The sequence below is a fragment of the Gymnoscopelus braueri genome (assembly GCF_963280865.1).
Source record: "Gymnoscopelus braueri genome assembly, chromosome: 9".
Classification (NCBI taxonomy): Eukaryota; Metazoa; Chordata; class Actinopteri; order Myctophiformes; family Myctophidae; genus Gymnoscopelus; species Gymnoscopelus braueri.
The window spans coordinates 18,093,148-18,108,244 of record NC_137610.1 but is presented as its reverse complement, the minus strand read 5'-3'; the positions used below and the strand labels follow the sequence as shown (position 1 = coordinate 18,108,244).

General features: G+C 41.7%; 1 protein-coding gene across 4 annotated transcripts in view; it reads right to left on the bottom strand.

The window, feature by feature from the left end:
* LOC308091308 (serine/threonine-protein kinase WNK1-like) overlaps nucleotides 1-10,227 on the bottom strand; it is a 39,310-nt gene extending 29,083 nt beyond the window's left edge. For 3 of the 4 annotated variants that reach the window (XM_080436805.1, XM_080436808.1, XM_080436807.1), the window contains exons 1-2: nucleotides 7,597-7,730; nucleotides 5,123-6,356 (exon numbers count right to left, since the gene is read on the bottom strand). In XM_080436805.1, coding sequence (XP_080292931.1) covers nucleotides 5,123-5,911 — 789 coding nt within the window. In that variant the 5' untranslated portion in view covers nucleotides 5,912-6,356; nucleotides 7,597-7,730. Of the gene's footprint in view, nucleotides 1-5,122; nucleotides 6,357-7,596; nucleotides 7,731-9,941 lie in introns of those variants that run through there. The other variant, XM_080436806.1, reaches the window with a different exon arrangement.
* Between the last annotated feature and the right edge of the window lie 4,870 nt (nucleotides 10,228-15,097).

Here is a 15,097-nt window from a genome sequence, read left to right as displayed (position 1 = left end):
CAGGCGCTGTTGCAGTTTGTCCATGAGTGTCCTGAATTTGGCATATGCCCACAGATGCTGGCCGGTGCCGTGGGAAAAACACACAGCTAGACAAAATCTGTGTAGAAACTAGAATTTAGACCTTCAAATGTATGGTGGTAGGTAATGGTGGGGCATGGCAGTAACATTTTACACATGACAGACATCTAAATTGTGTGATGCTGTCGGTGGTAGGGTGATATGAAGATTTTACATGCAAATGTAAAAGGTCCAGTATGTGACACTCCACTTTCTGTTGCGTTACCAATACCAACGGAAATCATTTTCAGTTTTCTATAAAAAATTAAATGGTGTCTCTTGCAAAAATAGATAAACTGTGGCATGCACCATGGCTAAAACGAGACAAATCCAGGCAATTAAATTCCACAAATATATAAATACTTATTATAAATACAGTACAGCATAATAATGGCACTGTGCCCAACCTCCTTGTTACAAAAAGCACCCCAATGTAAATTATGGTGTTTAATGTTGATATTAAATTTGAGGTAAAGATTGGCATGCTCAGCTTTAATGGTTGCAAGGAACTGAATCTAGCAGGGGAAACTGATTCTACTACTGCATGCCTTTAAAGAAACTCAACATTTTGAAGTGAGAGACTTTGTCTTCCTTCCCAATACATGACCCCATCATGTCAGACCACTAAAACAAGACATGATTACTCATACTGACCAAGTTAAACAGTAATCTTAAAGCTGCAATCCGAAACTTGCTTTACTTTTTTTTTTTTACCAATCTGTATGGTAGAGTATGTTAATACGCTATACTAAGTAACTGCTGTGGTTGGAGGCCTTCCCCCTAGCACTTGGCAACTTGTCACCTACTGGTTGACATTCTTGAATCAATCATCTTTACGGTCACATCACAGTACTGCCTAAAGCTCATAAGCATAATAGATCCCAATACTCACTCTTCAAACATCGCAACTCTTTCAGTGACGAACCGAACGCTAGCTCCAACCTTGATTAGTATATGACAAGGAATTTTGCAATCAAATCACCTTTATATAATTTCATACAATTTTAAGACAAAACTGGAAGGTATATATATATTGCAGTACAATCAATTCTAGACAGATAAAGTTGTGACCTATTTAACACACCTTTAGTATTCACTTAAATATACTACTGAAAATGGGGCCCGATTACCAAGACCAGCAGAGATAATATGTCTGAGCATATTATGCTCAGTGTTAATGAGTAGAATGAAAATGGCAGTAGTGTGATCATGGGACAGATTTAATAAGCATGTGAGAAGGGATTTGAGCTTCTTTAGTGTAGCTGAACAGAATACAGCCGCGAAGCTAGCTTGAGCTGACAGGTGAAAGAGTAAGTGCGGCACATTCCTCACAATTAACATATTCACCAACAAGAGAGGGAACTGAAGGATAAGCTAAGAATCAGGTTACATCTACTTAAAAAGGCCTAAGCACAGTCTATGGAATCAAAAAGCTAGGAGTAAGCCAAACTGACATCTGCAAGTAGCATAATTTATAGGTTAGGCTGCTCAAAATGTACATGTGAAATGGGGTTGATCTCAGATGATGAAATTGGGTTCAACTCACACAGATATTATTCAAACTTTAGGAGGAACATCAAAAGGAGTTTTAATATTTTCAGAGTGGAAGGATCAATTTGAGGTCATCTATGCAAGTAATTACATAACACAAAGAAACAGTGGGTATCTTTATATCACAATGATGTATCATTCTCTATCAGTACTACTACATTCAATGAAGAATGGGGATTATCCACTTAAACCCTATGTACGTTGTTGACGGAGTCCCCCGGGGCTCTGTTCTGGGCCCCCTCCTTTTCCCCCACTACATCAGATCTCTTTGCCATAAATAGCCATAAGTATGAAGCGCTATGTTATTTGTCTTGTCACGGATTTGCATCAAATGTGTGAATTCTTGACTCATTGGAATTCAAGGTGCTTCAATCGATTTAAATCGGCCGATTTTCACTCCAAATGACTCTATCAGAGATCGGCAATTCACCCGATCCGGAGAAACCCATCTTTTATGACCGAGGTGCACCATTTAAGTGGTACAAAAGTCAATCAGATATATAGTATAATATCGCTTTGCAGGCTTGACATATATATATTTGACATATCATAAATTTGGAAATATTAGAATGCACACGTATCGGTATCGGCCGATCGTGAGAGAAAATAAAATCGGTTATCGGTCCCAAAAAACCTGATCGGAGCATCCCTAATTGGAACGACGTCATAATGGGGTAGCTAGGTTTCTCTTTTGCTAATTGCATGATGGAAAAAGCTGAGTACCGAGTACAGTAACGGTGAGCACTGACTAGCGGTGTACGTCACTAAGGGCCCCTACACACTGCCCGATATTTGAAATGGTCGGCGAGTGAACAGATCGTTAAGCATTTCACATTGCAAGAGTTTCTCTCTTGAAATCGGGCTAAATATATATCGTTGTGATTCTCGCACGATTGATTGGTCGGCGACACAGGGGTTCACTGATTGCAAGATATTTCACCACGATGTGATCCCGACCCAATACATACATTTGTTTTTATTCCAAACGTCTCACGAAAACGTGAAAGGCTCCCGTGATATATGCGCGAGACAGGACGCTAATGATTGACATTAAATAATTCTCAATTTCTCTGTATTTCTCTCTCTCTCCCTCTCTGAAACAAACGTTTCAAAAGTCAACCAGGCTGCAATTCAGATCAGAAGCAGTGTTGCCGTGTCCGCTTATTATAAGCGAGTTGCTTGTAAAAAATATTGGTGGTTGTGTTTCTTTTTAGCTTATTTCCAAAGTGTAATTGCTTATTTGGCTTTATTTCTTAATGTTGCTTTTTTTCTTTGAAAATAGCTGCGACGCGTTGTGAGCTTGTAGATCGGCTATTTTATTTGTATATAGGTTTAAAGTGCTCATGCAGCCTATAGTCGCTTTTGTTGGGCTTGTTTTCATAGACCTGGTTGCTTATTTCTCGCGCAAAACCTGGCAATACTGTTCAGAGATACATACGTGCGTCACACACACACATATACACACACACACACACAGCTCTCTCTCTCTGTCTGCAAGCCCTATTCCTCTCTAATAATAAACAGCCCCATCGTCGAGCAGGCTCGCTCACTCTATCAATCTGTTTATCATGTTTAACTAATACAGGACTGGACTGTCTGTACGGTAATATTGCGGTTCTATGCGGGAGGACTAGCCACGGTGCGTGGCTGTAATGTGCTCTCATTGGCTGTAGCGTGCACTAGATCGGGGCCGATAGCCCCAATTATCCAACAAGTTTGAAATCTAAAAGTTATCGGGAACCCCTCGCCGACCGTACTTTATCGGGGTGTTTCTTCTCGGAGTACCTTACACACTGCGCGATCAACACCTCGCCGAGGAATGCCGGATCTTAACTGAGATCGGTGGTTTTGTCAGCGAACACCCCAAAAATATCCCTGATAGTGAAATCGGGTCAAATATCGTACAGTGTGTAGAGGTCTTAACTCTGTGCTTCTCTGGCATCATAGGAATGGACAGGTGGAGGTGACCATTGTACAAAACAGAAAAATTATGATTTTTTTTTTGTGAAATGGTAAAGCTGAAAAAGAGGGGACATGGAGGAAGTAGGCGAGACAGTAATATAGAGAAAAGAAGTGGAGAAAAAAGTCAAAGTAAACTCATAAAGTATAAGGGAGAAACAGGCCTTGGCAGGCCAGCCTGCGACTTCACACAGGAGATTAGAAATTCCTCTGTCAGGAATCTGACCCATTTTACATTCACATAAGCATTCAAAGCAAGCATAGACTGAGCATGTGCAAGATTCTCTCTATGTGATGGGGGAGGGGGATTGAGTCTGTAATCTCCACACAGTGCTCTCAGACTGCATGCACATGCGCAACCAATGCTTGTGTGTGCTGTTGTGTGAGGCTTCTGTCACTTAAAATGGGCAGAGAGAGAGACCGTGACAATACATGCATGCATGCATGTGGTGAATGAGGTCAAATCTTGCTGTGGGCCGCCCGTGTTGCCGTTTTCACTGGACAGACAGCAGAGCTGTATGGGCCTTTCACAAGGCTGCTGACTACAGAATGACCAGCTATTGATCTGGATCATAATACAGAGCAGTGTCTTGGCCTCTCGACTACAGACATTGTATTCAGTCATAACAGACCGGCTGACTAGCTGCTATACTGATAAACCAAAGAATTAAGCAATGCTGAAACTCAATGTTCAATGGGACGAATTCACAGAACCAGATTTAACCTAGTGGTCAAGAGATGATTTTTCCAAGTATTGCATTATATGGACAGTCATTCTACAAAATATTCAGCAATGCTTCCCTGCAAAGCATGGGAAGCATTAGTGTTTGTGATATCTTCATACATGTTCAATGCTTATTGATTCAACTCAGTTTACACTGCAGAATATTGAATTTTCACCAGCATTAGAGCACCAATTTCCAACAAAAACAAGAAAACTAAATCAGAAACACTACCATATCTGATACTTGTCCATAAAATGTTGTGACTATCTGAAGTGCATAATCACTGATCATACAAATGTGTGTGTTACTCAAGTGACCTATAATGACTAGATACACTTCTGGTAGTTATTCAAGGCCTCAAGATTAAAGGGCATTAGAGTTGTCACTGAGTCGTGAGAAGTATGCCAATTCAACAAAAAATGTGTCAACCTCAACTTGAGGAATTAAGAAATACTGTGTACTTACACTGACAAAAAAAGATACAGAATGTGGATGTGTGGCATTTTGTTACTCTTCTACTGAGCATAGCAAAAAATTAAACAGTAAAGAGGGAAATGCTAGTCAAGTCATGTCTCTCAAAGAAGAAATGACAAAGCTCTAGCTCAGGTAACAAGAAATAAGGAAATCACTTTGGCTGTGTTCCATCAGTCTGGCCTTCTGTACTTCACTTTAACCATAATTCAAGAGTGAAACACAAAACAACTGCGGGCCTATTCAATTATGAAAGACAAAAAAACACAACTACTTATGTTTAAGACTAGAAAGTGATGAGTGATAAAAGAGAGAGATGAAGGCAACTTTAAGAATAGATGCTCATTGCGGTTTCATACCTGCAACTCGCACCAGGCAACCTCCACTGTGGTTTCCGTGTCCAGGCCCTTATACACCGTCTTGAAGGAACCACGGCCAATTTCTATGTCGAACTTCAGGAAGCGCCCATCAGGTGACGTTCCCACTGCTTTTGTCTCGGCTTCCTCGATGTCATCCTGAACTTTTTTATCAGCCTCTCTCTGCTCTGCCGCTGCCCGTGCCTTGGCAGAGTCCTTCCCTTCTTCCTCCCCCTCGTCATCCTCTCCCTCATGCTGTACCTTCACCTCAGCCTCTGGTTCGGTCTGACCTGGCGGTTCTGCAGCTAGACTAGGTGCCGAGCGTGCCACCACCACATCTCCATCACAGATGTCTTGCGCTACAACAGCCTGCTGTTCAATGGTGACAACTTCCAACTTAACCACTTGCCCATTTCCTTGTCCACTGTTGCCCTTTGCAGACTCCTCAGTCAAAGGCACGCTGGGTTCAACCCGGGGCGTGTGTATGATAGCAGCCGCCTGCACCCTCCTGGGGGCAGCTTCGTGGAAAGGAGGCCTTTGGGGCGCAAGGACAGGGATCTTGCTGGGTAAAGGGAGATCCAAAGCTGTAGCATTTGAGTCGCTGATGACGCTGCGGCGTAAGAAGCGGTGTTCCGGGTTAACCCGGTCACGCTCCATGGTGTGATGGCGACGCCGCACCTCTGTCGCCAGCCGTTCACCCACCATCGAGTCTGAACCAGATCCGGTGCCGTTTCCACTCTTCTGAGGGGGGGCCAGGAACTTCACCATTTTGTCGTTGGACTTTTCCGACATCCCACCACCCACGGCAAGAGTGAGCGGGTATAATTCAACTGAGAACCTAAAATAAAAATACTTCGACTTCCTCCATACAGACTCAGCTTAGCAGTATTGATCTGTCCTTTAAAAAGGAGGATTTATTTCGTTGCGCCGTCCACTTCCCTTGTGTCTCTTATTGCTCAGTACATATACAATGCAGAGAGTCTGGATGTAGGATAGGGGGTGTTCTTTTGTAAATGGAAAAGAACAGAACACCGTTGCAAACCAGAGAGTGTTGATGCTGACACACAAGTCTCTTTAAATCCACACCATCCATCCTGTAGGACACAGGGCACCGCTTCTATCAAGCATAAGGAATCTCTAGGAGGGCAAAGAGATGCAGCCTACTTCAGGCACTACACTTCACACTGTAGGCAAAAGCAGACTGTCCACACTCCGGGTGAGCTTCAGTGCTATATTACTGCAAGGGAAACGGAAAAACAGATCAGTATAAACCTTAGACAAACAAAATAACTTTGGTCATGTAAACAGCAAAGTTACAGGGGTGTTACAATAATGTTTAGGCTACAAACAGTAAAACACTCACAAGAACAATCAACATTTACATGGGCAAAACAGTGATCAGCATGCTTCAGAGAGTAACCAACAATATGTCAAATGTCAACAGAATTTGAAAGAGAGATGCTGGTGAAGTAGAATTTACAGTACACAAAAACGTTGACATCGCTTTGCTTAAAAACACATTGGACAAAGTCTTGTAACTTGATACGAGTTGTTAAGTGGACTGCTTTGTCCATTTTATTTATCCTACACAGAGGACTATGATGGCAACTATGAATATGTAATTGTATCTTTCAAATTCCCAATTTCGCCATTTAATTACTTTCTCACAAATAAGGATATCATATTTCATATCTAGGTAGTCAATGATCCATGATGACTGACAAAGTTGGCAACTCCACAGGCTTTCGAGACAGGAACTGACTAATAAAGCAACACCGCCAACTATGCCAACTATGACTTCCTCGGTCTCGAACACAACAGGATTTAAATCGATACTAAAACGTTTTGCATGCATGATGGTCAATCAATAAAACTACAGCCAGAACTGTGTACCTGTTGGTTAACCTACTCAATTCTGGCATTTACGCATGGTTGAACTTTCCAAAGAGCAAAACACCAAGCAGTCAAAAATAAATCTCATGGCTAGATTACTGAAAATAACTAGGCTTGCAAGTGCAATCCAAATATTGACAACTCATCGATCGCCTCCGAATGGCTGTTGTAGACATTGTAAACATTTTCACAGAGTAACGTTACCTAAATAAATCGGCACTAGTATGGAAGAAATGTTGCCTTACGAATAATGTGTAACGATATAGACTAGAGTAAATTATTTAAAGGTAATGGTCGATTATTTTTCACCACAAATGTTGCGTTGCACCTCCCATCTAAATGAGACATCAGAGCCATTGGAAATGGCAACATCATCCAGCAATACAAAGCAAGGAGGAGCAATGGTTCTTTGTTAGCTTGCTTGCGGACGGAGCTAGCAATCACCTAGTTAGCCATCCATCCATAAGGCCAAGCTCACTATCGTTGGCTAACGCTAGCAGGTTAACGCGTCACTGTTTTATTTAGCTGACGTTAAAAACACCACTCGTTTACACTGGATATGTGTGTGACTTTATTAATGTTACCATCGCGAAGTCCTGGTCCGACCCCTGGGTTAACATGAGCCGCGCTGCTGTTCACACGACCGGACGTGTTCACCCGGTATGCCGGTTGGAAAGGATCCCAAACACTGACACAGAAACAGCAGCAGCACGGCCGCTAGCGGTGGCTAGCAAACTACTAGCTAGCCCTAGCTAGGCGGGTCTTCCTCCCCTCCCGTCCTCATCAGTGTTGCCAGGTCTGCTTAGTGCTTACTATGAGCGACTTTGGCCTTGTTTTTCTGTAAAGTTGCTTGTAAATATTGGTAGTTGCAGGTTGCGTTTTTTTGGCTTGTTTCTAAAGTGTAGTTGCTTATTTGGGCTTGCTTTTTATTTTTTAAATAAACCAGTGGTTCTCAAATATTTCTGTGTCATTTTATCTGTCTGTCTTTTATATGTCATCGTGATTTGTGTGCATGGGGTTCTCATCTTAAACAAGAGATTTCCAGTTTAGTAGACCTTGTATTGTGAATTTGTACTTCCATGTACTGTTATGTACTGTCATGTACTGTTCTCATGTCTTACTAAATAAAGTACATACATCAATCAATCAATGGTCCCCCAAATTAATATGTATTTATTTGTCCCTAAACCCCATCTGAAAATGTTTTGTGCCAGGGAGCCCCGCATCCGCATACCAGATTTGTGTTAGAATGTTTCAAAAATCATAAAAATATTCACATTTGATTTCTAAAAGCCAAATTAAGCCAATGCATATAGGTTTAAAGTGCTCATGTGGCCTATTTAGTCGCTTCCTTTAGGCTTGTTTTCCTAGACCTGGTTGCTTATTTCTCACGCAAAATCTGGCAACACTGCTCCTCATGCCAAGCAACATGGCCTAAACTAGAGGGCCGGACTTTTCCGCCGTGTGGAAAGCCTGGTTCGGCTGGACCCACGCCTCCCCCCGAGTTTGATTTATGAGCCCAATGTCCAATTATTTGGCTTCAAACTCTGGAAGGCTTTCCTGTTGTCTAGGGATTCTTCTGACGTAGCTATGGATCACACTACGGTCGTCTGTCACGACCGTCATGGATGAACTTCAACCTGGTGTTTGCATTTTCTCCCTTTTTGCCCTGTACTTCTACATAAACGTTCAGATTTCAAATATAAAGTGCTTCCCCATGGCCACGGATGTTAATTATTTACAAATCCCTCAGAAGTACCCGTATCTTCCGTATTGCTCAATAAAAAGCATTTTAATCCGATCGGTGACCATTTTCTCATAGTTATAATGTATGAGAGTGCAATACACCTTCCAACCGATAGGGTCGTGTAGTTGAAAGCATATGGCGAAAAATCGGAGAAAATGGCCACAGATCTCGATTAAAATGCTTTTTATTGAACAATACGGAAGATACGTGTACTTCTGTGGGCCCGTACAGTATTGTAACATCGGTGGCCATGGGGTAAGCACTTTATATTTGAAATCTATAACGTTTATGTAGATGTAAGGGCCGTAAATGGAGAAAAGGCAAACACCAGGTTTATAGTCAGGTTTCAGGGCTACTTCTGACGGTGACTCTACCAGTCGACTCACGGTAGTGTGACGGTACATGAATCCAGCCATGTTTCAGGAGCGTAAGCGTCAAACATACAGCTTGTTGTACCGATAGTAGCGAACTTGACCGAGGATGTATTATTAACAATACTCGAGGCTCGCTCCGGCTGCTTAATTAAACGAAGGATAGAATGATGAAGATACAAAGGATTCGTCAGTGATGTCACCGTCATGCAGGAGAAGAGCCTGATGCGATATTATATTGCTCTATCACGGCAGTGGTTCTCAACCTTTTCAGGCCGGGACCCCCCAAAATAATCATATTATGATTCAAATATTATTTGAACTGGGGACTCCCCACCCTGTTTTGTTTGACTCGGTTCCATCCACGGAAATAGTGAAAATAGCAGATCTATGTGAGCTTGTGGATCTGCTAAAAAAATGTGCCTCTAATATTATTTGACAATTTGGCCAATGTTTGACCTGTTTTTATAGTTTTGTTTTTATAAATTTTAATGCAGTTATGGTATTATTAAAAAAGGTCACTCCACTGTCATCTGGGGACCCCCGAAAATCACAATTATTTAAATAGCATATGGACTCGCAAGCTCCACATGCCGACAGTGTGTGACGTCAATAACTTATCCTTGGTTACTATTCTAGTGCTAATGGCTAAATTATAGAGTCTTGCGAACCTTTCGCTCGACATAAATTGCATATTTTCAACTTAAACTGTCGCCGTGAGCTGCGTCAACACATTGTCCTGTAGAAATCACGTCGTTTTGCCGACAGTGAGGAATAACACACCGTCGCCAGGCGGTGAATTGTGACTTACCTCTCGATGTTGCACTAAAACCCCTTTAACCACACAAGACAAGTGACAGCTACCAGCGTTGAGACCGTGGGCCGTTGGAGTGAAATCCCATTCGTAACGATAAAAGACACATTTAACCTACGTTTAAAAGGGTTTTAATATATTCACGTTCGGTAGCCACGTGGCTATATTTCTCAACAAATTTTACGAGCAGACGTCAGCGGCAGCCTCGTATTGCACTTGACTCACATTCTAAATCCAACAAACGCAGTGCCTTTTTCTCCTGCTGGTCTGATAAAGCGCCTGCGCTCCTGAGTCCTGAAAGATGACCTCATAACGCAGGTGGATTTCTAAATCCGACCTCACTTGAAATCATTTTAGTCTTTCCTGTTTTGCATATCAGCCTGAGCGGTTATAATGTTATAACAGCAATCGTGTCACTGTCACACATGTCAGGGCTACTCGCGGTAGCACTCTCAGTCAGGACGCACATGTTTACATGTGAGTGACAGGGGTAACAGGAGAGGTGGGCACCAGGGAAAACTGGGCACCTATTAGGAGTGGGCACTTGGAGAAGAGTAGGCGCAAGGGAAATGTGGGCACCTTGGAAGAGTGGGCACGAGGGAAATGTGGGCACCAAAACAGAGTAGGCACCAGACCTTGGAAGAGTGGGCACTAGGGGACCTGTTTAGGGTTAGGGGTTAAGGTTAGGTTTTAGGCATAGTTTTACTGAGGTTCGGGTTAAGGGTTTAGGCATAGTTTCACTGAGGTTAGGGTTAAAGGTAGCCATGGACATGGTTCACATGACGCTCGTCTGTCATGGTATGACAGTCATGTTTCAGGGCTAGGTTAAAGGTTTATGCATAGTTTCACTGAGGTTAGGGTTAAAGGTTTAGGCATAGGTTTACTGAGGTTAGGGTTAGGCATAGTTTTACTGAGTTTAGAGTTAGGATCAAGGTTAGGGTTAGGCAAAGGTTTACTAGAAGGTGCCCAGTCTTCTTCCATAGGTGCACTCTTTCTGGTGCCCACTCTTCCAGCTGGGGTCCCCGGCAAAATATGGCTGTTCAAAAATCGCAGATATACAAGCTCACAGCATGTATTTTTTTAAAAAAAGTTAAATGAAAGTAGTTTGCACAAATTTGAAATTTTGAAAACAAATCTTCTCTTCTGGGGGTCCCTGGCACAAAACATTTTCAGATAGGGGTCTGCGGCCAAATATATATCAATTTGGGGGAGAAAGTGTGAGAACTAAAGTGTGAGAACTATTGGTCTAGAACAATGGTTTAGTGAGGTCCTTGAGGGGGTTCCTTGGGGCCCCCACTCCCCAGCTACGCTATTGATAGATTATTACATTCAAATAGTAAACGTATAAGAATGTCTTTGGCACTCTTTCACTGCTATCACTCACATAATTTACAGACAGCAAAGGGATTCTGGACCAAATGACAGACCATATTCGACTAAATCATATCTAACATTAAAAATGATCTTAAATTGGGGTCCCAGAGATAAAAGAAAAGAGGGAAAAAAATCTCAACAACCTGGGATCCTTGAAATTAAAGGTTGCGAATCACTGGTCTAGACTCTAGAACACTGAATTAGATTTTTATTTTTCATTCAGAGTAGCCATTCTAGCCAATAATTGTTTACCCCCTTTTTCTCCCCATTATGCCAATTAATTCCTCCCCACACACATTTCTGTGTTTGTCACTGCTGTTGTATCCTACTGACTCACCTGCCATTGAGGAGGTCCCACCGGAGAGACGTAGAGCCTTGGTGGTGGGCAGGGACTTCACCACTGCGCCACCCAAACGCAGAAGAACACTGAATTTGAGCTATTATAAATAGTCCCTGCCCTTTCAGAGATTTCTCTCAATTGTCTGTCATTCAGTCTGGCTGATTATTTGTTTGTGTTTTGGTAAATCCAAACCATCCAACTGGGCCAAGCCCAAGGGTTAAAGGTAGCCATGGACATGGTTCACATGACGCTCGTCTGTCATGGTATGACAGTCATGTTTCAGGGCTAGGTTAAAGGTTTATGCATAGTTTCACTGAGGTTAGGGTTAAAGGTTTAGGCATAGGTTTACTGAGGTTAGGGTTAGGCATAGTTTTACTGAGTTTAGGGTTAGGATTAAGGTTAGGGTTAGGCAAAGGTTTACTAGAAGGTGCCCAGTCTTCCTCCATAGGTGCACTCTTTCTGGTGCCCACTCTTCTCTAGTGCTCACTCTTCCAGCTGGGGTCCCCGGCAAAATATGGCTGTTCAAAAATCGCAGATATACAAGCTCACAGCATGTATTTAAAAAAAAATAGTAAAATGAAAGTAGTTTACACAAATTTGAAAACAAATCTTCTCTTCTGGGGGTCCCTGGCACAAAACATTTTCAGATAGGGGTCTGCGGCCAAATATATATCAATTTGGGGGAGAAAGTGTGAGAACTAAAGTGTGAGAACTACTGGTCTAGAACAATGGTTTAGTGAGGTCCTTGAGGGGGTTCCTTGGGGCCCCCACTCCCAAGCTACGCTATTGATAGATTATTACATTCAAATAGTAAACGTATAAGAATGTCTTTGGCACTCTTTCACTGCTATCACTCACATAATTTACAGACAGCAAAGGGATTCTGGACCAAATGACAGACCATATTCGACTAAATCATATCTAACATTAAAAATGTTCTTAAATTGGGGTCCCAGAGATAAAAGAAAAGAGGAAAAAAAATCTCAACCGGGGATCCTTGAAATTAAAGGTTGCGAATCACTGGTCTAGACTCTAGAACACTGAATTAGATTTTTATTTTTTCATTCAGAGTAGCCATTCTAGCCAATAATTGTTTACCCCCTTTTTCTCCCCATGCATTATGCCAATTAATTCCTCCCCACACACATTTATGTGTTTGTCACTGCTGTTGTATCCTACTGACTCACCTGCCATTGAGGAGGTCCCACCGGAGAGACGTAGAGCCTTGGTGGTGGGCAGGGACTTCACCACTGCGCCACCCAAACGCACTGAAGAACACTGAATTTGAGCTATTATAAATAGTTCCTGCCCTTTCAGAGATTTCTCTCAATTGTCTGTCATTCAGTCTGGCTGATTATTTGTTTGTGTTTTGGTAAATCCAAACCATCCAACTGGGCCAAGCCCTAGCCCAAGCTTCCGGTCTACTGTTTCTGGTATCTTACCAGCAGTGTTGGGCAAGTTACTTTATTTTAGTAATATATTGCTATTACCTTCATTTTAAAGTAATACATTTAGTTACATATTAATGTCTGAGCAACAGTAATATATTATTACATATTACTTTAGTTACTTAAAAAAAAAAGCTACAATTGAACAATTAAATAATCTAGATTTTGTATTATTATTATTAGCCCACAAATTATTTTTGGGACACAGAGATGGCAGATGGGCAGGCATTTACATTATAAGATAGGATTATGAATTACATTAATTAATCAATTTGACTTAAATTAATCAATTTATTAATAGACATACCTTCTATAATGACATGACAAGACTAGCCTCTTTCTATACCTTTTTTTTAAGTTAAAGTCCACAGAAAAAGGACTGCATGAGCAGCATAGAATGTTGAGCCTATGAAATCAAGATAAGGACATAGAAATATGGTTAAGGCAACTCCGCACCAAACAGACTCGTCCAGACTATTGCAGACTACTCCAGACTGCAACAGACTGGTATTCGGTTGGCAAAAGTTGCCATTTAAGTCTGTCAGCCGACTGGCCATTCATGTGCTAATTTGACTTTTAGCGTGCCAGCGTTGCCAGGTCTGCTTATTATAAGCGACTTTGGGCTTGTTTCCCTGCAAAGCCACTTAGGGATGTTCCCAGCGTTTTTTCTTCACTGACGTGCAGTGGTGTAAAGTAACTAGTACATTTACTCAAGTACTGTACTTAAGTACAATTTTGAGGTACTTTTACTTTACTGGAGTATTTCCAATTGTCTATACTTGTACTCCACAACAATTATTTGAAATGTTTAGTTAGGGCGTGCTCCCACCAAGAGTTGGCTGGCCGCTGTTTGCAGAATCTGCCAATGCATTGTCAACGCAAATGCGTTGATTCACGCAAGAGCAGATTTTTCCGCTAGTCGCGCAGACCTTGCGTTTATCTGCTCTCCGCCACTAAGCATAAAACTGCTGGAGGCAGGAGCCGATTTTCTCCCTCTGTCCAATCGGGTGAGTGGAAGGCGGACTGTCTCAAGACTCAGGAAGCAACATGGTGCTCAAGGCAGCAGGCAGCAGGGGCTACGGGGAGGGTCCTGAAAGTGAGTGACAGGCGCGACACTCCCGTTTTTTAGAATCCGCTGGCTGCAAAAAACTGTGGCCGCGCACAACCTGCGTTTAACAGCGGCCAGCCAACTCTTGGTGGGAGCGCGCCCTTACTAGTTACTTTGCAGATATAAATCATTATGAAACATACATTAACCACTTTAGCCCTATTTTATACCTATAAGCTATTTGAAAATAGCAGATCTACAAGCTCACAACGTGTTGCGATGCACGCGTTCTGAGCTTGTAGATCTGCTATTTTCAAACATTTTTGTACTTTTACTTTAGGTACTTTAAGTACATTTTTATACCAATACTTTAGTACTTTTACTCAAGTAAATGTTGAATTCCGGACTTTTACTTGTAACAGACTCAGAGTACATCTATTGCATTCAAGCCTGGAATTTCGTCATTTTAGGGGCAAGGCCACTTGGCCTTTGGTGTTGTAATTTTTTGGAGGGCACAAAGGCCCTGCCCGGCCTACCTGCCAGGGCAGGAAGGCCATCCAAAAAAATAATAAAGATTTTTAAGTCCAAAAATGATTTTTAAGTCCACGGAAATAATGCATTTAACTTGAAGGTTAAGGATGATTGTATTTTAATATATTATAAGAATAGTATAACTATCTGTGAAATATTACCCATTTATTTCACAAAATAATGTGTTGGCAAATGACCAATATTTAGTTATATAGGTCTCAATATGTCACATTCAGCCCTGGACTTCACTGACTGAAGTAGCGGTCACATTAATCACATTAGATTCACAGAATGTATTTTACCCACAAGTTATTTTCATTCAAATGAAATGTGAATGAACTTGCACTAATAATGACTTTAGTTGATTTTTCACTCTTTAAAATATAGTATTTCTTAATTATTAATAATTACA